Source organism: Caretta caretta, chromosome 2, assembly GCF_965140235.1.
Source record: "Caretta caretta isolate rCarCar2 chromosome 2, rCarCar1.hap1, whole genome shotgun sequence".
Lineage (NCBI taxonomy): Eukaryota > Metazoa > Chordata > Testudines > Cheloniidae > Caretta > Caretta caretta.
The window spans coordinates 105,975,166-105,998,764 of NC_134207.1; the positions used below are offsets into that span (position 1 = coordinate 105,975,166).

A 23,599-nucleotide genomic window follows, 5' to 3' on the forward strand; every position below is an offset into this window, starting at 1 on the left:
CAAAGGCTTGAGCCCCCAGGACAAGAAAAAGATATGAAACACAAGGAGACTCCATGGGTATAATCATGAGGCTAGAACTTTAGATGAACAGCATCTTATGAAAAATTCCATAATCCATTTATTTCCCGACACACAAAATTGTTCTGGAATGTTAATTTATTTTCATCTCTGAATTAAACTCTAGGGGGAAAAAAAGAATTTAAAGCTTGCACGAAACTTTGATCATCAGACCAACCAATATTTATCCTCACACTCTACTTCTCTTTTCTTGGCTTCCTTTGAAGTCTCAAACATCCCTTCATGCTTGTTATTTTCCTTCTTCAAGCTCCATTTTTCTCTAATAACAAGAACAGCTTTCCCTAATAACTCATTAATCCAATAAAGTCCATTTCCAGGTTTGAAACACGTGTTGCTTTGCTTATCCAGTGTATTATTACACTCCCTACCAATAAACCTATATTAAAAGAATTGTTAAGTTTTGCAGAGAAGCACTCAAAGGCCAGGAAACGCTGAAGTGAAGGATGTCCATAGAACCCTACCTCTGCCCCTTTGTATCACACATTACAATAATCCTACATGATATTGTTATATGCTATGTTTTCTCCAGGACTCCTGCCCCATACTGCAGAGTTACTGCAATAACATTCACTGTTTACTCTGCTCTAACAGGAATAGGTTTATGGTCAGTTTATACTTCCAGTCTTGTGATCTGAACTGGATACCACAGGCAAGGGAAGAGTCCCAGCTCCCCAGGGGGTACACAGCACTTGCTTCTCTTCCTGCAATATTAGGCTTGGAAATTGAGATATTTCTCTTATAAGTTCTTATGGAAAGTCCTATAAAGCTGAGTACCATACAATTCTACAGAAATTTAGGCTCTGATTCAGCAAAGCACATAAGCCAGTGCTTAAGTTCTATTAAAGCCAATGGAATATAAGTATGGGCCTTGTTGCATGGGGATAGACAACTACATTCTTAAGTGTTTTGTTGAACCAGGGCCTTAACCAAATTCTACAGAAATTACTCACATTTTATATAAAACTTAACAGACAATGATATCCTTTCTGTATTTCTTTTGACTGATCCTATAGAACTGCATAGCAGAAATCCCATTTAGGTCACAGGACCTTCACATAAAAGGGAAAAATATATCTAATTTCGACATTTTAAAAATGCATGTGTTATATTGCTTTCCTTCCATATCTTGTGCAATTAGACTCATGGCACTACAGAAGCCTGGCTTTGCCAGTGTAGGAATACAAAAATCTAGTCTCAGCAACATTTTTCAAAATATCTAATATTTTTACAATACATTCTGTTAAGGGTGACATTTATCTTCTCCGAGAAAACTAGCAAAGTCTCATGTATTTCTGTGAAACATATGGAGGAAGATGTTCCCAATATGTCTTTGAGATGAATTTGTTTAAAGGCTAATTGTTTTCAGCAAACACTGACAGAAATCCCAGTCTTCAGAGTTTCAAGCTTCGCTATTCATGAGTTGGGCTGTGATACTGTCTGTGGTATTAAAACATTAAGGATGACAGAAGATGACCTAAGCTTTCACGCTAAGTAAATGAGATGTCACGTCTATAAAAAGCACTATCTGCCCCATTTACTTTTCCTGTCTAGTTCATTTCCTCTGGCTTTAGGATCCCTCTTCTGTTTATTTACCTGAGCATATCTGAAGGGGAAAAGCACCTCATGTTAACAGGAAAAATATGTAATATTTTCTGATCAGACTTCTCCTGTAAATGCATGTTGCTGCTCTATAAAGAATAAAGGTCTGCAAGCTGATAAATAGCCTTTCCAAGTTCTTTTAATTATTCACTAATATCACTTGAATCACTCCAAAATTACTTTCTAATTATAGACCATTCCTATGAATTTCCTCCATCAGTACAACTGATTCCATTTTGAAATGAAGCACAAACTGAAACTGAGGGAAATGAATGCATCCTATACCAATAACAGAAATCTGGTTGATGAACTCCAACTGCAAGAGTTATGATTCTACAGAGGATTAAGATACTACCTCAAATAGCTGTACATTTTTGCAAAACATCCTGTCTGGAGACTAGCAATTGTCTATTATCTTCACCTTCAAAAGACTCTTTGTTCCCTGTCTATAGGATCTAATGATATGAAACAACTCCAATCGCTGCTTAATTTAAAATCTGCATTTTTCCCCTGAAAAACATAATCACATACAGAAAAGTGACAGAGATGGATATAGATCAAAGTAATTCAGTCTGTCATTCTAACAGATGCTACTGCATATGTGATCTCAACGATCCCAAAATTACACACCTTCATAGGGATTATAATGAACAACTGCAGTTCCCAAAACCCTCATTATTAGCTTTTACTTGATGGATACACAGACCAAAATGCTGATTTTATGGTGATGACTATTGGACACAGAGTTTCATTCAGACAACTAATTTCTTTTAAAGCACAAACTATGGCTGCTAAGAACATAGATCAATGGAGAGAAAAAAGAGTTTAATACAACCTCCTCCACATTTTAACATTATTATATAGTGCCTACCACTGGAGCATGGAAGAAGAATGAAAGAACCATTTTCCTCCCTTTTGAGCTCAGTGTGAATTCATAAACTTTACTTTAGATTTAGTCCCAACAGGCCCCAAAATGAGAGGTGCTGAGCACCCTTAAATCCCATTGTCTCCTGCCCAGCACTGTTAGGAGATATTTCTTGATTTCCTCTTGCATCAGTTATCTTCCTTTAAACTTACTTTTCCAATGCCACTGCTATGTCCTGGAAGCCCTGTGCGGTGATATTATTCTTATCCCATATTACGGTTCTGTTGGGAAACAAAATTGTACAAAGCTCAGAGACTGAATTAATAAAAGCAGTTCCCCTTTTTAAACAAACTGAACAGAGCAGTAATCTCCAATGCAGTTTTGTATTGTAAGGTTATGCAGTTGTGTGTGTCCAAAAATACACAGTAAAGGGCAAAATCATTTAGAAACATAAATTTAGCTACTCATTAAAACCTTAGAATAATAGAAATAAAGGACAGAGTTACTAGGCTATTCTGTCTACCTTGCTTCCAATGTAGAATTGATCCTGCATTATATTTTCTATTTGTAATACATCAAAAGCAGCAACCTCACTAAAAATGAGAACACACGTTGACCGCTATTAATTTAAACCTACACAGGCAAGAGATTTCTCAGTTACAGTACCTCCACCACATTTAAACGTTCCTCTTCACAGACATGCACTGCAGTAGGCTTTCATTACAGCAGGGGTTCTCAACCTTTTTCTTTCTGAGCCCCTCCCCGCCCCCACAATATGCTATAAACACTCCATGGCCCACCTGCGCTACAATAACTGATTCTCTGCATATAAAAGCTAGGGCCAGCACTAAGGGGTAGCAAGCAGGGCAGTTGCCCGGGGCCCCACGGCACACCCCATGAAGCTGAGTTGCTCAGGCTTCTGCTTCAGCCCTGGGTGGCAGGGCTCAGGGTCCCAGACTTCAGCCCTGCATGGCAGGGCTTAGACTTTCTGCCCCGGGCCCCAGAGAGTCTAACACTGGTCCTGCTTGGCAGACCCCCTGAAACCTGCTCACGGCCCCCCAGGGAAAACCAAGAGGAGCCACAGAAGAAGCAGTTCTAAAATCCTGCTACTTCTGAACTTTAAAAGGATTTAGATTTTGCTTGAGGGATCACGAAAGGATTGTATCCATTCTTATTCTGTCTAAACTGGTTCCTCCACTACTAACTGATGGATGTGGTCAAATGATTTAATTTAAACTTAAGACAGCCACCTTAAAGGAGAATTTCCAGATTTTTGCGGTTTAAAATTCTCACAAATAAATGTATTTTATTTGTAGAGGTTTTTGCAGGGAGAATTTACTTAATTTTTATTTTAAATAAAAAGGATGGTGATTGGGGAACTGATAACCCTGCAAGGTGACTTTCCTGTCAGTTGCATAAGAGAAAACAGGAGAAAGGGAGTGCTGGCAACAGGGATGACAACATTATTAAACATACAACCTTTCTAATGCAAATAAGCTATACCTGAGCTTGGTGTTTATCTGTAGGGCTTTTGCTAGCATCTTTGCTCCCATGTCTCCCATTCCGTTCCCACTAATATCCACTTTTGTAAGAGAAGTATTGCTGCCCAATGCATTGATAATTATGGTAAGCTCAGTCTTCAGCTTGGAATCTGCCAGGGAGAGTGACTGCAAAGGCTGTGGAGTATATAGACAATATAAACAACAAACAAGAGCTGAGAACGCATTCTAGTACATCAACTAAAAGAGGGTTCTTAGGGCTCCCTTAGAAGTTAGTGAACCTCTCAGAGGGATGGGTGGGGAACAGGGGGGACACTATGTAACAGATTCATTGCAGTGTTTACTGTAGCTACTGTAACATAACATGGTAAACAAACATAATGATCTGAGATCTTTGAAATACAATTAGAACAAGTCAAACAATCTGACAACTTTATTCCTGAAGTGCCTTGCTTATATTGTTTTACTACAGTAACCTCAACATTAAGAGCTTTTGGGGGGGGGGGGGTGGAGGGGGGGGGAGAGGAAGGGAGAGAGGTTGGGGGTGTACATCCATTCCTTTAAAAAAGACTGCATGGGTGACAAGTCTGAAATTAAGAGAGGTCCCTTGTAGACACGCATAAGATGACTAGAACATAAAAACGGCCATACTGGGTCAGACCAAAGGTCCATCCAGCCCAGTATCCTGTCTACCAACAGGGGCCAATGCCAGGTGACCCAGAGGGAGTGAACCTAACAGGTAATGATCAAGTGATCTCTCGCCTGCCATCCATCTCCACACTCTGACAAACAGAGGCTAGGGACACCATTCCTTACCCATTCTGGCTAACAGCCATTAAGGGACTTAACCTCCATGAATTTATCCAGTTCTCTCTTAAATCCTGTTATCGTCGTAGCCTTCACAACCTCCTCAGGCAAGGAGTTCCTCAGGTTGACTGTGCGCTGAGTGAAGAACTTCCTTTTATTTGTTTTAAACCTGCTGCCCATTAATTTCATTTGGTGGCCCCTAGTTCTTATATTATGGGAACAAGTAAATAACTTTTCTCTCCACACCACTCATGATTTTATATACCTCTATCATATCCCCCCTTAGTCTCCTCTTTTCCAAGCTGAAAAGTCCTGGCCTCTTTAATCTCTCCTCATCTGGGACCCGTTCCAAACCTGTAATCATTTTAGTTGCCCTTTTCTGAACCTTTTCTAATGCCAGTATATCTTTTTTGAGATGAGGGGACCACATCTGTACGCAGTAGAAAGATCACTGTGATTATTGTTCATTGCATGATTATGCTCCATTTAGGTACTTTTAAAAACAACAACAACATGGACTACTGCAACTGCTTCTTGTGGGCCACTATGGAGCACTGGTATGCTGTGGATCCTGTATATTGACTCGAAAGACTTGTACTAAAAATATCTTTTTAAAAACATACCTACAAACACAGACTCATTTTTGTCTTCTCCCCGCGGCCCCAAATAGCCAAATGCAATAGTTTATGAATTATACGTTTTTCCATCACCTTAACCTTGCTGTGGCATCACAACTACTAAAGACATCTGAGAACTATAATACAAAGTTGATGATGTGTGATAACTTAAAATATTTCCCTTTATTCAACAGTCACCAAGTTTATAACCCTTCAAAAAGTGAATACCCCTTTTAGAGACCAAAATGCTTGTACAGTACTACCTACCACTACACAGCCCAGGCCCCTTGTCACTACTGTATGACAAGTAACAACAAATTATAACCAAAAAGCATGTTGCATTGAGATGTATGTTTATAAAGACAGAATGTACACAGATTTGGAGGCATAGTGGGTTTATAACTAAAGAGTCTAACACTGACAAAGCAATGCACTGATTATTTTAAATGACAGCTATCAAATAATTATTAATTCTCCTAGCGCTGTCAGTGCTTCCCTGTTCTATTCCCTTATGCAGTCAGAAAAATATTAACTTCACACTGGAATAGTATTGGGACTGGATGCACACGTTTAATTGAGGTACTAAGTGCTTCTGTGAGACAGAGTCACAGCAGAAAAACAGGACACATGAACACACTAATCAGTCCCGCAGTACTTGCTTAAGCTACCCCACTGCCACCAAGTAAAACAGAAACGTAAAATGCAGGGGATCATCACTACATACAACCTTAATTATTCTTAAAAGGAGAAAATTCGACTGTTGTGGAGCTTGTTGTACAGTAAAATGGACCATTTCTGAACAGTGATTGATTAGCCCAGCAGTTTTCTCGTCTTGAAAAGTTATTTTCCTTTTAAACTTTGCTTAGGACTTGTAAGCTGCATTTGTTTAATTTTAAAATTAGGACGTAAAACCTTTGTGAACATAAAAATGCACACTTGAACTTTTCCCAGTATAAGCCTAGAGACATTTACCTCCCATTAAATGAAATTAATACCACCACAGCATCCTTGGATTACTAAAGAATTGCTAGTCTGGCTAGAGTAATTGTAACTCCAGTGATTTAACGTATAAATTAGACCTGTTAGTGCTTGAATTATATATTTTTTCAGAATGGGGAAAAATTATTACACATTACAACCATTTTGGGACCTGACCCTGCACAACGCTGAATGTCTCCTGGAAGGTAATCAGTAGGGCCCTACCAAATTCACAGTCCATTTTGGTCAATTTCATGGTCATAGGATTTTTAAAATCTTAAATGTCATGATTTCAGCTATTTCTCCTGAAATTTCATGGTGTTGTAATTATAGGGGTCCTGTCCCAAAAAGGAGTTGGGGAGGAGGGTTGCAAGGTTATTGTGCTGCTGCTGGCGGGGCGCTGCCTTCAGAGTTGGATGCCCAGCCAACAGCTGCTGCTCTCCCGGCCGCTCCGCTCGGAAGTCAGCACAGAAGTGAGCGTGGCAATACCGTGACCCCCCTAAAATAACCTTTAACCCTCCCCGCAACTCCCTTTTGGGTCAGGACCTCCAATTTGAGAAACACTGGTCTCCGCCGTGAAATCTGTATAGTATAGGGTAAAAGCACACAAAAGACCAGATTTCATGGTCTGTGACGTGTTTTTCATGGCTGTGAATTTGGTAGGGCCCTAGTAACGAGCACTCTCATCTCCAACTGATCAGACCATGTCATCCTTCTTCAGATGTTCCCCTAGTTCCCCTTCTCCACAGCATCAACTTCAAGCTTCTTGTCCTTACTTTCGAAGTCCTACAAAACTCAATCCAATATTTTTTGAATGACACTGCCCTCCTTCCACCTCAACGATGCCAGCTCAGATAATCCACTTGTCGACTTTTACAACTATTCCTACGCTTTCTTCCTTGCCAACTCTCAATGCATAGAACTGAGCTGATACACCTGAACATCTCTTTCTCATTTGAATCCCCTCCCCTGAGAGTGACAAGAAGTGAGCCAACCAGGACATTTAAACACCGAATATAAAAATGTCTTTATTTCTTCATGCTAGCCAATAGCCTTGAGTGAGTAACTGTGACACTTTATTTCTGTTACCCTGTCTCTCCACCTGCAGCTGCTTCTGACGGTCATGCTAGCCCCACACATTGCTTTATGTCTGAAGTTGATTAGTTTGCCAGCTAGCTCCTCATGATAGAGTTTTTTTTTTTCTGCATTATGAGCGATCTGCTATACTCGAGTGCCATAAAGTAATTGTGTCTCCTGCTGGCTGAGGAAAGAAGCTCATAACCCGAACTGATGCCCTGTGTGGGAATGAGTGATTTCCATGAGGCTTGCAGGAATGAACCCATTCATAATGGCCCACCTCTCAAGCTAAGGCAGCTTCATTTTCACCAGTTGAGAGGCCAGTTATGCTTTCTGGTATTTTGTTTTCTTAAACAATTATCAACATATTCAAATTTTTCAGCATTTAGTTAGGGAGCTCATCAGTTGCTCTGAAGAGCCTGATGTTTACTTAGACTATGCAGTCAGAACTAGAGAAGGTTGGGAACTATTTTTACAAAACGTCTCACATTGAAAAATGCCAAGTCAGTGAACAAAACTGTTCACTGGAAAGGGTCGGCTTTGACAAATTTTCTGTTTCGAAATTTTTTTTGAAAAAAAATGCCATTTTGACATATCTGAACTGAAAAATTTCTGGTTTTCAGGTTGAAACAACCATTTATTTAGAAATTTAAGTTAATTTATAACTTCGAAAAAAGGTCAAAAATTAAAACAATTGACCCAATCTGATTTGGGGGTAGGAGGATGGGCATTTTTGCCTGATGAAAATTTTCAACGTTTTTGCTGTAATTTGGGATTGGAAATGTTTTCAAAATCCTCACAGGATGGGAAAACTGTTTCCTGTCCACCTCTATTTAAACCCTGACGGGAGAATTTGTAGTCTGAAACAATTCCCTGCAACGTAATGCTTCAGCTCTTTATACATATGGTATTGCCACGTTACAAATATAGACAGCATGTTATTCACAGCATGTGATGCATTTAAACGCTTTCATTTTCACACTATTGACAGAGAGGTAGGTGAATTACTAACTGGTTTTCTTGTGTCTTTCCCTCGCCCCTACTGAATGAGTAATGAGTGAAATGCTTTAAATGATCTGGTATCATGAGTGCAAAAATTCAACCAGGAGCAAACGTTACTCTACAAAATCAAAAAAAAGAGACCAGGTGTTAAATATGCATGAGAATGCAATATCTGAACTGAATATTTCCTTTTAAAAAAATCCTGTATAAATAGATGCAATTCTGCACAGACCATAAAAACTTTTATTCCCCAGCAGCACCCTATGATTTCAGATGCATATTGGGAGCTTGATATCAAACACACACTTTCTTCTTTCCTGCTGCAGAAAATGGATGTTGAACTGCTACATTAAACATCTTTCAAATTAATCTTATTCAGGGAGGGAATAGGGGGAAAAACATTTCTTATCCTAAAGAATGTAATTAGAGACCATATACATTTGGTACTGCCACACACTTGCTAGGTACACTTGGGGGTTAATTATCAAATTCAATTTATTTAATCTAAGAATACAAATGCTTTAAAAAAACCCAAAGGACCCAATCCTGCAAGGTGCAGAGAGTCTCCTGTGAAGTGCTGAGCACCCTCCACTGACATCAGAACTGAGGGCATTCAACCCCTTACAGGAGGTTCAACCATCAGTTTGAGTAATGTTTAGCCAGCAGTGCAGCATCCATTTTTCTGCAGCGGGAAAGAATAAAGTATGATAATTATACAGCCCCTGAGCCTTTACTGCAGTGTGAGGAAATAAAAGTTTTTATGGGCTGTGCAGTACAAGATCTATTTATAGATTTAAAAAAAAATACAATTCAGGTATTGTATTCTCATGCATCTTCAACACCTGGTATTTTGCTGGTTGTTTTAAAAATTGTGTAGAAAAATGTGAGTGGCTAGTTGCATTTCTTCAGTCATTATACCAAACTACTAAACATTTAAAGCATTTCATTCATTAGTCATTCAGCAGGGGAGGAAAAAAACAACAATTAGTATCCTGCTTCTCTATCAATGGTATGAAAACAACAGAGCCTTTAAAACACTACACAGCTAAGTAACATGCTCTCTATATTTCAACATAGCAATAGCTCTGTTTAAAGTATGTATAAATATCTGAAGAATTATTTTGCAGGGGGTTCTTTCAGATTATAAACTCTCCCCCCAGTGTTCTTAACATCAGGTACTACAAAACAGCAGATAATCTTTTTCAACCATTAGTTAAGTAACAGTTATGATTAAGAAAAACAAAAGAACTGAAAATGAGAGGATCATTTTACAATATTGGCAAGCATGTGAAAGTGAAGATACCTCCATTTCAGGAGTACCTCAGCATGGACAGAGAGTCATTCTTAGAGTCTGTCTGAAACAACTTGTTCACACACAGGACAACAGAGTTCGGGCTTATGAGCTAGATCCTTCAGATGCTAGAAGACAGTTTTGTTGTTTTTTTCGGCACCCATGAATATACCAGGCACCTCATAATGCAGATTAATAACAAGATCCCTGCCCCGAGAAATTTACAAACTAATTGCGAACATGATGCAAAGAGAGATAATAAAACTGTAGGGAGGGGGCTGGGGGGAGTAGACACAGGATTACAGAAATAAGATCACATGGTTCTGCACTGAAGATTAGTGCACAGAACAAAGAAGAGGTGACATTTTTTCAAATGTCTAAATAAATGACTTAATTGGCTTACTTCCTTTGTCACTGGAGAAGGGTGTTTGAAGGCAGGAAGTGACTTAAGCAGCGCTGTCCCTTGGGTATGGTGAATCGGGGTGACTGCTCTGGGCCCTGAGCTTTGGGCAGCCAAGACCCTGAGTGCGTGGCGTGGCAGCCAAGACCCTGGACGCATAATGCCGGGAGCCCAGGGATGATGCTGCAGCACCCCTGCACCCGTAGTTCCCACACCTATGGCGGGGGCTGATTTGTCCCGGGCCCTCCACTCACCCTAGGGACTGCTCTGGACTTAAGAGAGGGTGAGGGCATGTTGTGTATCAGTTCAGGAGGGACATGGAAGAAAGCCTGAAGATGGCTTTCAGGTGAAGTCAGGTAAGTAGGAAGGGGAGAAGCAGTTATACAGAGCCTTAAAAATGAGGACAAGGACTTGGAGTTGATGCTGAGGAGGAGAGCGAGTCAGCACATGGATCCAAAGAGTGTTAGTCTCTGCATTATGCATGAAATGGAGAGTACAGTACAGGAGCCAGGGTAGGTAGAGAGGAGAAGGCTCTAACAATCAAGACAGGAGATGGTGAGGGCCGGACAGAACCCTGTTTGACCCGTATGAATAGAGGGAGTGGGAGGAGCAGCTGAGAGGTCAAGAAGGAGAGGATGGAGTAGAGGTCCTAAGATCTGGCCAGGAAATAATCAGTCATTAGAAATCTTGGCAAAAGCAGTTTCAAAGGAGTGGAGAAGACAGATGTTAGACTGGAGTAGTCCAGAAGGAGAGGAAATAGAAATAATGGTTACAGACTGTGGATTCAATGAACTTGGAGGTGAAGGGAATAAAGGAGGTGGGCCAGCAGCTGGAGTCAAGAGTTAGTTATTCTTGGAGGCTGGAGAAAGCAGAGCTTACTTGTAATTTGAGGGAGACAGAGAAGAGAAGGAACTGAAGAAGGTGATAAACATGCTACAAAAACCTATATAGAGCAGAGCAAAGCAGAGCAGAGAGAAGTCAGCATCCCTAAGAAATCCCTTCTGGCCAACCCAGGAACAACGCACATAGGGCAATGGGGGAGCAAAGTCCAGCCAACAAAGGTTCTTTTGAAATTTGGGGAAGGGTTGGAAAGGAAGACTGTAGGACAGGCTGCCAATGGAGCACTCAATGCAAAGATGCATTAAAATTACCCACTGAAATACTGTACTGAGAGAATGTGAAGAAAATAATAAATATATAAAGAAAAATGTTCCTTTAATTTCTTCTAGTTTTCTTCAGTTTTTCTTGGGTGAAAGAGATTTTGATGGGCGGATGCAGCAATTCTGTATGCTATTGAGCAAAAAATGTGGTAATCAAGAACAGTATGAGGAAATACCTCTCCTCACCCCACCCCCCAAAAAAACTAGGGTTGCAATCTTCTACTGAGAAATGAAAATGTCTAAAATCTGTGCCTATAGGACTGTATGACTTACAGAAAACTAGGTTAAGAACTTCAAACATTTTGGAATAGATTATTCTTCCAATGTGCATCTTCTATTACTGCATAAAGAGAGCTCTGAGCATGCACTAAGTGAAAAACAGATCCCCCTTTAGTTATATGTAATCCCAATTACAATTTAAAGCTAATTTCTTATTTAACAAAACAAATATCAGAACAAACAAAATATGTTTTTATAATGTTGTCAAAATAACAGGCAGCAAATAATTTCACAGTAGTAAACCAGTGGTAAACGGCAAGGATGATGCTACATAAAATATGCATTATTATAGTAAGGTAAAGGGTACTCACTGAATCCTCATCTTGAATCATCTGTACTAAATTATCAAGTACAGGAGTAAGATTTCTGCAGGGCAAAAAGTGATAGAGACAATTAAAATCAGCAGCTTTTCGCTATCAATTTTGCTAGTCTTTAAAAAAATAATAAAAACCTTACTTGGATTTCATGTTGTTAAAATTTTTGCCTAACGCCAAGTGTCTTATTGATCGATTTTTACTAAGCCAGATTACAAGTGTCGAGAGATCAGATTCTAGGCCTGTGAGGAATCAGATTAAATGCAGAATTAAAAACACACTCCATTTGCTAGACGGGGTTGAATCAACAAAACCACATTCACTTGAGTGACTTTACACCAACATGTCAATTTAAATGACTCTGGAACACTTCTTTTAAATTCTTTTATTTTTAAATCTTTTGGTCTCCTTTCATTTTCCATTGTTCCACAAGGCAACTCTATTGTTTGTGATCAAACCATTTAAAAGCTCTCCGCTAATCAGCAACTGCACACACAGCAAAAAAAGAGGAGGAGGATTTAATCCCTAAACCTCACTCCTCCAGCGGAAGACTAGGACAAACATTCTTCTCTTTGTTAAGCAATGGAGATCTTTTCTGTTCCTTGGCTTTGAGAATTAGAGGAACATGCTACATTGCCAATCTCAACAGTTATATGTACCAACGTGCTCTTGCAGCCTCCAGATACAAAGAGGCTAATGTAAGAAGCTTTTGAATAAACCAACCTGCTAAAACAGGCTGCATTTCAGTCTGTTCTTGGGTGAGAAAATGAATATGCTGAAATCTGGCTACCATATTGATAAAGGTAATGTTTCAGCTGATGAAACTTACTAGGCACTGGATAACTTTCGGATTCAGCTATCTTAAGCTTAAACAAAGCCAAGGACACACTTTGTTTTGATGCCATTCTTAATAAAACCTGTTGTGATATTGAAAAACCCCACACAAAGCCCTATGGTACATAAACATTATTACATCATGGTATAAAATTATTTAAGTAGCATTTCTTAATCAGCTTCAGGGCATGCATTACCTTTCACCCCTTTTATATGTACTTACCATTGTCTGAAATGTCTAGGCTGGTGATATTGTGTACTTCTGCTATGCACCCTTCCAGAACTTGTGCACCTCCAGATCTCAACTAGAGACAGACAAAACATCTGCAACTAATTAAGGTATTTTGATAACAGAAAATAGCAGCAGGAGTTTTGTAAATATAAAGGATACCACATAGAGCAAAAATAGCAACAACATTATAACTTGTTGACATTAATGCTACAGCCTACACAGAAATCTCTATGCTTATCTCTCGTGATATGCATATAATAAAAGAGTAAAATTCTCTCTCTTTTCTGGTAACAAGTATTGGACAGAAGCTTAACCAGGGATGCGTTTAAGTGGTACTGACAAACCCCCTTTCACTCTTCTCAAGCTGGCAGAGACTTCAGGGTTTTGCTGCTTGCCTTATTGTAAAAACGTTTAAGTGCTTTTATGTTCCTATTGGGAAGAATGGATATCCATCAACGTAAAAGCCAAAGATATTATGCATTCCTTTCCATCCTTGAATTCTACAGACAAAGTTTTACAGTAAGAGCCTTCTACTACCTCTAAGCACCAAAGCAAGGTGCTATGTGCAGCAGAGAGAAGGGAGTTGGTGATAAATAGCAACAAGTCAAGGATCAGCAGGGGTTTGGCCTTTTTTGACCAATCATGACTTTTTAAAAAGCTTTATAACAGCTATAACACTTTAATAAAATCATAACAGCAAGAATCAGATGATGAGCTTTTCCTTATTCAAAATGGGGATGAGGAAAAACATTACGACAGAAAGGATTACTTGTGTGGTTTAGAGCACTGCATTATTAATCTGAATTATTGCAGCATATTAAAATACAGTTTCAAGATTTAGTGAAATTTCTGAAAAGGCTTCAAAGGCAGGGATACAAATTATTAAAACCACAGACTTTAAAAGGTTAAAAACTATTGACCATTTCTATGAATTGCATACTAAAGTAACATTTTCCAAGAAGGAAAAACATTTTCATATTTCTTATTAATGCAACACAATCATGTCTTCCCTACATAAACATCACCCAGAGTAGGACCACTACAAAAAAAGACAGTAATGATACATTTTATATTTGTCACTCCAAACTATTTTCTGGTTTTCATGAAACCAAAAGACAGGATTTATAAGCATAAAACTGCCATTTCACCCATCGGGGGGAAAAGTACTGTCTCTGTTATATTGCTATGCATAAAAAAGGGGCAACATTTCACCTCATTTGTAGATTTGACCAAATATCCTGAACCAAATTGGCAGATTTTTGTGAATATTCTCTAAGCAAAAATGGTCCTTTAACCCAGCTCTAATCCAGATTCACTAATATTTTGTAGCAATATTTCACTAATATTTTGTAGCAATATTTTTCAGCTAACTGTTCTAGCAATTTTTAAGAAAGGTTGTAGATTTCTCATCGGTGGACAAAGAGCTTAATGCCCCAATTTCGACTTTTATTACAGTGATGGGGCCAAGCTAAAATCTTAAATATAAAATACGCCTAAACCAAGAAGGATATTTTGTACACAGCCCTTCTTTTTTCAATGGACTGAAAGAAACCCCGGATCCAAACCCTCCTGGAACTGGTGGAGTTAAAAATCTAAATCTGGATCAAAATTTGTGCAGCTTTAGTCCATCTCTAATTTACTAACAGCATTTGTAACACTTGCAATATGCGTGCCAGAATCATTCCACTTCACTTTGGAATTTGCTCACTGACTCACACGCTACTAGACAACCCTTTTACACAACCTGCCACATTAATTATTGTTAAGCCAGTGGAACTGACATATTATATGGACTCGGCCTTTATTTAATTTGTCTTTTTAAAAATATGGACATCTTAGTGGCATATTATAAATTTGGCTTTGCTCGGACTTGAACTCGTGTTACATAAAAAAGAAAGTATAACTTAGACAAACATTTCTCTGAGCACATTTTTTTATTGGCTACATTTCAACACACTGTCAGTTTCTGTACTCAGAGAATTTCTTTTTGAATTAAAAAAACTTTATAAGAATCTCGAAAGGGATTCTGTATCAATCAATAGTATGGTACAATTTCTCTGCGCCAAAATTACATCCAAAATAGGGCTTAAATGCGAATTCTGTGCATGCTTTAAATACACACAGGAACAATTTTTCAAGGGCAGCTTTTAAGTTTGCATCCACAATTTTATATTTGCAATTTTTAGGGGACTCAAATATAAGAATATTGATGTCTACTTAATGTAAGGGTAAAGAAACATTTGATCCCAAAAGTCAGAGAGAGTCAAAATTATATTATTTGCTCCCACAAAAGACAGAGTGTACAAAAGTAAAGATTAGGTTTACAGTCCTTTGTAAACTTGACCCATGACAGGATATAAAACCCCACATCCTGTGTCCATACTTCAGAGATAACAAATACCAATACATCACATATTAAGAACCAGCTTTTCATCAATTAAAAAGCAGAAAGCACAGCAGAAGCTATAATGTACCAGTATGCGGGGAGTGAAAATAAAGTGCTTACTAATTTAACGGTTAATATGCTGAAGGTAATGCATGGAGGGTACTTACACAGTGACCAAGCTAAGTGAAGCAGAAGGGAAAAAGAGTGAAATATATCAGTGCTGAGCAGGTAGAAATAAAACTGCAGTTTTCATAATAAAATTAGCAATATAAAACAATCAAGCTCTGGATTGGAGTTAGTACACCAGAAATTTGATGTGCTAGCAAATAAAAAGAGAAAAGAAAGAGCGGAAAGGAGAAATTTATCTTTCCATGCAGAATTAAGGCCCCCGGCCCTGCAGCCTGGATACAACCTTGCATGAGCAGGGAGAAGGAAGGACAAAGGTGGAAGCATCAGGGCTTCCTGCCTCTTACTGCTACACCCTCACAGGAGCTGGAGTTGGGAGAGAGGAGGGAAACTGGCTCACAGACTTTATTGCTGGGCAAAGGCTGCGCTGATTGCTCATCCAGAGCGAGTCAGAGGTCTAACCAGGTCAGAGATCTAACCAATCTCAGCTCCTGTCAGGGTGCTTCCTACCCTACATTATGGATGAGATTGTTGCAAGCATAACTTTTTTTTTAAAAGCACAAGAGGATGGATGCGGTTTAGTCATGGGGAGACAAGTCAGGGCAAGGGACTATGGAGAAATGTCAGTTGACTGACTGGCTCGATTTTCTCTTTTACAGCTGTTTTAAGTTCACATTTTGTCTTGGGGGAGGCAATCCTTCAAACTAAGCTAAGCAGGAAGCCTATTTAAGTCACCAAAAGGTAGAAGAGAACATCTTCTCCTGACTCTGGCATTACTCCTGGGATATACGTCCTCCCATGGGTCAGGAACCACAGTACCAGTACATGCTTGGACAGTTTAATTAAGAAAGACAGCGGTGAGAAAGGGGCCAGGCTCTCTGCACAAGATGTGGAAGAGGGCTCACAAGGTGATAGGTATATGCCATGATCAGACTTGGCTCAGTGTTCAACATAGCATGGCCCCCAACTGAGGGGCTTCCCTCCACCCCCAGGCCCTGGTGGTTTAGCTTTCTCCTCTACCGACTGCAGAAATTGCCTAATTCCAAAAACTGCCCCCATTAATGCCAGCCCTTAAAGCCACGTTTGTGTCTTCCTTCCCGTGAACTCCAGCAAAATTATGTATGTAATTTACAATCACGAAAGTCAACTACTCTTAAAAAAAAACAAAAAAACAAAAAAAACAGGACTCCATATTTTAAAAAATGGACTTTGAAACTACACCCCCCCATTCCTCCCTCCCTCCCTCTTCCTGACTTGAAAGCTATCTTATTTGCAATTTACACACTACTGCTCTTTAAAAGAAAATGGTTTCAAAAGAATACAATAGATCAAAACAAAGTACTAAATGCATTCAAAAATAGGTTGTGTTTCTCTCATCAGGGAAACTCCTAATGTAATTCCCACTCTTTACTGTGTGATCAATTATCAGACAACAACATAGCATAGGATAAGGATTTCTGCACTTCAATTATATTCATCAAGTTGAGCTCTCTCCTATTTGGAGGGGAAGAGTCAGATTTGACAGGCCCAGAATTTAAGATATGTCAAACATACTTTTTTATTTAAATCTTGAAAAAAATCCACCAGTTCTCCCCAAATGAGTGCTACCAACTTCTCTTTTAGGAGACCCCCCAAAACCAAACTCTGGCTTATATGATTATTGGAGGTGCAGGTAGCGAGCTGAACCTCTGCTCTCTCAGCGTGCTTTACTCTCGAGAAGCACTTCAGAGAGCAGGATTTTTGTACATTTCAGTGCTCTGACTGCTCACAAAAATCAGACGGATGGGGACGATGCAACGTGAATAGGTATGTCATGTGAAAGCACACACAAACCAGAACAGCTCACGAGGACTTATTTTCAGGTCAACTAGCCTCAACTTTTCCTATCCTCTTTTCTCAAGAAATCTCCACTAATTAATTCCCTTTCTTCATACTGACTACCAAGCACAGGCATAGTTTTACTTCTATATTTGGCGGGGCAGCTCCAGTCAGCCCAACAGGGCTGCATGGGGGGATGGAAGGGAGCAAATTCCATGCCTGCCTGAGGCTTGCCATTTTGGAAGGCAATGTCCATCTACCTCCCCCAAACTACACCCCTGCTACCAAGACATTATGCATCTGGTCCAGAGATGCCAGTATACAGCTTAGTTTGAAATTGATACAAACAGCATTCCATACATATCACACTATGGATGCCCCACCACTAGGACATTCAAGTCACCTTTACAAAAAACTGTGGGCTCTTTCCTCTGGGGTTTTCACTGCTAAGCTTAGGAGGACTAAAGTTCAGACTACTCTTTTGTTCTCATATTTGTTTGCAAAGTCCACACAGTTGCTGAGTGAGTGATTCTCCTCCTTTCCCCAACTTCTTCAGTGATCTTTTATCTATGCAGCACTCATAGGAACCATCTAGTGAATGCAACTGGGTCTTTATCCTGAGCAATGCTAAGTAGTTCTATGAGATAGCATGCCAAGTACCTCAAAAGAGTGCTCAGCACACAACAAGCTCCAGCCTGTGGAAAGGGTAGAGAACCGAAGCAAAGTAGTGAACTCTAGCTTCAAACTTCCAACGGATTATTATAAACAAGGGTGCTTTATTTATTTATTGTGGAAAAATTCGAAGAACATCTGAACCAGGCCTCTTAAAGTGAAAGAGATGTTTCAATAATCTCTGACAAGAGGTTCCAACTGGAACTAGAAAACCAGAGTTTCTTACAACATCTGAGAGTGAATCTGGGAAGGGGTGCAGGGCTCAAAGAGAAATTGGGGAGAAGAGAGTCAGACTGCAGTAAGAGCTTCAAGATATGCAGCTTGCTGCTACCCATTCAGCTCAGGTTGCCTGGGGTTTAGAAAAGCCCACTTTACATTACAACTCCATTTTACAGGGGATGCCATGCCTCTAACAGTGCAGTGCTCTGCATCATCTAGAAAAATCTTTGCAATGAGCATTACCAGCCAAGCCCACCACAAATAGTTTTACTCCTATTTGGTTGGCACTATATATATATATATATAATCAGCTCATTTTTATAAAAATAATTTATCTTTTCTATATCTTTTAACTACAGAAGAGGAGCAAATGGTTCTATGTATCTGAGGAAAAGAGTAATTCCAAGTAATTGCTGCTTTCCAACTTGTTCTGATACAGTATTCTTACCTCACAGCTACTGAGATCTAAAGACACCTCTTTCAGGTTCGGATTACAAGCCAAGCCTAATAAGAGTGCTCTGAAAAAGATCAAGATTAGAAGTATTATAAAACACCAAATTCACAACAAAACCCAAGCAGTAACACCACCAATAATTCAAAGAGCCATATTAAAACAAAACACAGCAATTATGTTACTCTTAAATGGCAATGACCGTGTAACTCTTTATGTTATAGTTAGAGTCCTGCAGCGAATTCGGAAGGGATGTAATGCAAATAAATACACAGTAAAACAGATTGTGTATCAACGTTTAATTGTGTTCACCACAGACACATTTCCTGCATTTTCATCAGAAGAACATTAATGATTACAACATTAGAGAGCTATCATGGCAGTACAGCACAGACTATTTCCCAAAAACTTGCAGGAAATATATATATATATATATATATTTTTTTTAAAGTGTATGGTGCACTAGAATCATGCTGCGATTAACCTTGGAGCAGATCAACAGTATTTTCCCTTAGAACATAGTATTTAGTTTTTAAAGTTAAACATCCATTACTTGAAAATCTACATTTTCACTTGGCGAAGGTACATTGCATTATACAGTATTACTTTCATCACACAAACATAGCCATCATCAGGGCATGCACGTCATTGCCTTGGGAGTCCCCACTCAGCTGTATCATTACCGTAGCGCATGATGCCATTGTCATCATGACCAGGTGATGTCACAGCCTAAAAGCATGTGAATGAAATGACCTCCAGCTTATTCACATACATGCCACAAATGCTGCAAACTCCTTTTCACAGTTTGAACAAGCAACTGCTAGTCAGCTGTTTCTACATAAACTTCACCCATTCTGTTCCCCCTGAAGTATGGCATTTCAAACACATGTCAACATACAGACAATTCTCAGTTTATCCATGCTGAGAATTTCAAAGCACTATTTCGAGCCCAGGTAATCCTTCATGTAAACCACATCATACCTGCCCCTCGATCTGAGCGGTAGATTCCGTCCTTTTCTATTGATTAATTCATTTATTTTCATTTTAACAGCCGAAAAAGAGAATTAAGAACTTGGAGAAATTGCTGCTGTGTAAGCTCAGCAACAGCTTCCTAAAGCTTCCATTTTCTGTCAAAGCTCCCTCAAAAGCTACTATGCAGGCATGGCATACTGCCAGTGCTGTAAATACCCCCTAGGATCTTAGAATCAGTGTTAATTCTTTTCTTCTCATAAATTATCAGCAGTAATAAAAGACACTGTAGGCCAAATGTTGTCCTCATTACACCTGTGCAACCCCACTGTGTTCTAATTATGCCCTCAGTAACACCTGTGCAACCATTCTCTTCAATGGAAATGCATAGGCAAAACTGAATGGGGCACTGGAAAACTGCCAGAGTTCATGTTCCAGGATCTTCAGCTCTGCAGCAGAGAGCTGCCAGCCCCCAGAGTCCTGGCTGGAGCAGGAGCTCTCCAAGCTGCTAGATTCCCAGCTCCACGGCAGTGCTGCCAGGATTTCTGCTGCCGAGTGGGGAACCTAGACTTCTGAAAGCCTAGGCTCCAGCTGGAGCTCCACGGCACAGCAGGGTTGCCAGACACCCTGCTGTGGAGCTGGGAGCATGGAAGGCCTAGCACAGGCTACAGCTCCAGGGCAGCCCAGTAGCCTGGAAGACCTAGGAAGACCATAGCAGGGCTGCCCGAAGCTGCAGATCCTGGGAGTCCAGGCAGTTGCTGAGATCATTACTATTTAGCGGCAGTGAAACCGTCAAGAAGGTCAATTTCACATATTGTGTTTTGGGATCACCATGTTTCAGTGTTTCTGAAACTAAATTGGGCGGGGGGGGGGGGGGGGGAGGGAGGAGAAGGTTTTCTTGTTTATGGTAAGTTTAATTAACATTTGGTTTCATTCCGATTATAAACTAAAGCAAATTCTGACATACTGAAACTTCAAGCAAACTGAGAACCTTGGATGAAATTGTTACATCCAGCTCTACTAAACGTATGTTCAATCACTAAAGCGGGCAGATATAACTGAATACGTACAAGCAGCAGATCAATTGCTTAAGATGGCACCATCTTCACAGCGACTTTTCAGAGAATATAGTCTAGCAGTAGAACAGAAGACTGGGAGTCAGGACTTTAAGGCTCTATTTCAAGTACTTCCACTGGCTTGCTGTTTGACCTTGGGTAAGTCACTTAACTTCTGTGCGCCTTAGTTTCACATTATAAAAAGGGAATTTTCCCCTCCTTCTCAGAGCTGTTGCAAGATCTATGTTTGCAAAACTCTTAGACATACACAGATGAAAGATGATACAGAAATATTATTGGTATTGTATACCATGTTACTTCTCAAATTCCCTTGATTTGCCTTCATTTCCAATTTACTTAAGTAAGTTATCTTCTATTTAGAGACCTCTGTAATAACTAAAGCCCAGTAAATGTGAAAACAGCAGTTTCAGACTTAATCTTATAGCCTCTTCATGATTTAAACCAGAATTTTAGGGTTTGGGTTGATGTGCCCTGTGGAGGTATGATTCTAAAGAGCATGAAACTGTTGTGCATTAACTGGTCTGTGCAAGCACTGTTGGTTCGCACTATGTTAAAGTGCACTGGGAAACATTTAGTGCACACCAGCAAGGTCCACATGGACCAATTAATGCACAACACATTTGCGCACTTAAGAACTCACAGCTATGTAGTGCTCATTACCCCACCATAGACAAGCCCTTAATTTTATGCAAGATTTTTAAAAAAATCGTATTTCAGAGAAAAATGCTAACAATCGCACTGAAAACACACTGAGTCCCAAGTACCATCATGGCTGAAACACTATCCATGGGATTTTTTGGAACTGTACCATTCAATCTGTACTGTACCGTTCAACTTTGAGGGTGAAATCAAGTTGCACTTAGACTCACTGTACTTGGAAGTACCTTGAAACACTTCAGCTCAGACGGAGGGAAAACCGTAAACCAAAGAAACAGCACAATAATGAAACAGCCAAACAATTTTATTGCTTTAAATTAAAAAAAAAAAGGGGGGGGGGTTTGCAGTAAATAGTACCATACTGCTGAAAGTATATAATTAAATACCATGTGGTGTATTGTGAAAAGGGTTTTTTGAGACCATCTTTAACAAATTAGGTTCCAATTCTGCAAACACTTAGGTACATGGTTAACTTTAAGTCTGTGAGTTGTCACATCCAAACGTTAAATATGCAGAATTAGGGTCTTTGGTCTTTTTTACTCTCTATAGGGACATTAAAAGATCTCATGGCATTTTTCATAAGAACAACAACATTTGCTCCGTGTTGATGGCTACACATTTCCTTTGCTCTCACTGCTATCCACATCCACCATACAGTGAGCACCCCCGGGGGTTAACTATAACGAATATGTTTTTCAACACCATGCCTTTGCCTACACTAGGTGGTAAGTAGTGTTCAAGAACACTGATTAATACAACATTTTCCCAGTCTAGGCAAAGCTTAAGACAGGATATAACAAAGGAGAACGTAATAGAGGGAATGGAAAGAACGGAAGATAATGGTTACACAGTTCCCCAGGATGGTTCATTAACTATGTCTTATTTATCTCATCTACTCTTCTCTCCCTGTATCAATTTGCATCTCAAAAGAAGCTATGCTATTCTTTAGCTTATGGTATTCACTGTGATTTCCCCACCCCACCACCTATCCTTTCCACTTTTCTCTCTCTCCTGGGCTGATTCCATCCCAGGTTTTTCCTCCAACCCTAACCCAATCACTACCTCCAGACCTCCCCCTCCACCTCACTGATTTAGCCTTTAAGCTATATTAAATTCCAGTCCATTAGCTAACCACCTATTAAGTTACTGCCTGCTTCCTACATCTCCCTCCCATAACAATCGGTCTCCCAACCAGGCAGGTCAACTTACAGTCTCTGTTTACACTGGGATTTAGAAAATGTTAGCTAACTAACACATTCTAGAAGTCTAGTGTAGACAGAGCAGTGTGTAGCAATATTAGCTAGGCAAGTAGAAACCTAGGGGAGAGCCTAGGCTTCGTAACAGGGTTGGCTGATGCCTGAGCACCCACTCTTTATTGTGGCCTCCTGCTGCTCTTTATAGGGCAATCATTTTTGTATCTCCCAGATGTGGTTCATTCTGTAGTTAGGGTTGGCCAGCCCTCCAGCCCTTAAAGGAAGAGCCACCCTGTTACCTGCCTCCCACCACTTAGAACCTTGCCCACCCCGGGTCAAGTTCTACCTGAAAGTTCTACTTTCCCCACACCATACAATTCCACTGTTGTCGACAACATGATTGTGGGGTCTGACATCTCAGATTCTCTAGCTCCCCGTCCAACTGGCTCAGCATAATGAGTGGGCAATCTCTCTCCTCTAGAGTCATCTGATGCTCCTCTGCTAACTGCTCCCTTTCTTGCAGGGCCTGCCACTTCTCCTTCAAGGCACCAAGTTCCTTCTGATCCTTCTCCATCAGAGAAGCCTCTCCCCCCAGTGCTGTATTGCCTTCTTGGCAGCTCTAAGAGGGGCTGCCATGACTGCAATGTCCACTTTCACCGCAGCCTCTGTGTTCACCCCCTTCTCCCAAACACTAGCACAACCCTGCCGTTCTTGGGCATCCTCCAAGTTTGGTCACATTCCTGGCAGTCAACTCTGGCTTTCTTTCCCCATGCTCAAACACAGTTCACCGTTCCAACTTGCTTCTCTCACTATAGGTAGACAGGACTGACACACTTCTGGGAACACACAGACTGTTCCACCTGTCAACTCTCCCTCACTCTTTCTTGGTCTGCAGGGCTTTTTCCTTCCCATTATGCAAGGGGCAGACCTTCTTAATGTACTCTTCCATGCCACATCTAAAACACTGGGATGGACCCTTACTCTGGGTCCCTGACCTCTC

General features: G+C 40.1%; 1 protein-coding gene across 4 annotated transcripts in view; it reads right to left on the bottom strand.

Annotated features, from left to right (window-relative positions):
- Positions 1-23,599, bottom strand: part of CARMIL1 (capping protein regulator and myosin 1 linker 1) — a 256,037-nt gene that overhangs the window by 80,382 nt on the left and 152,056 nt on the right. For all 4 annotated transcript variants that reach the window (XM_048840027.2, XM_048840028.2, XM_048840029.2 and 1 more), the window contains exons 17-22: positions 18,702-18,771; positions 13,024-13,105; positions 12,109-12,208; positions 11,964-12,018; positions 4,046-4,218; positions 2,755-2,823 (exon numbers count right to left, since the gene is read on the bottom strand). In XM_048840027.2, the coding sequence (XP_048695984.2) occupies positions 2,755-2,823; positions 4,046-4,218; positions 11,964-12,018; positions 12,109-12,208; positions 13,024-13,105; positions 18,702-18,771 (549 nt within the window). The remainder of the gene's footprint in view (positions 1-2,754; positions 2,824-4,045; positions 4,219-11,963; positions 12,019-12,108; positions 12,209-13,023; positions 13,106-18,701; positions 18,772-23,599) is intronic.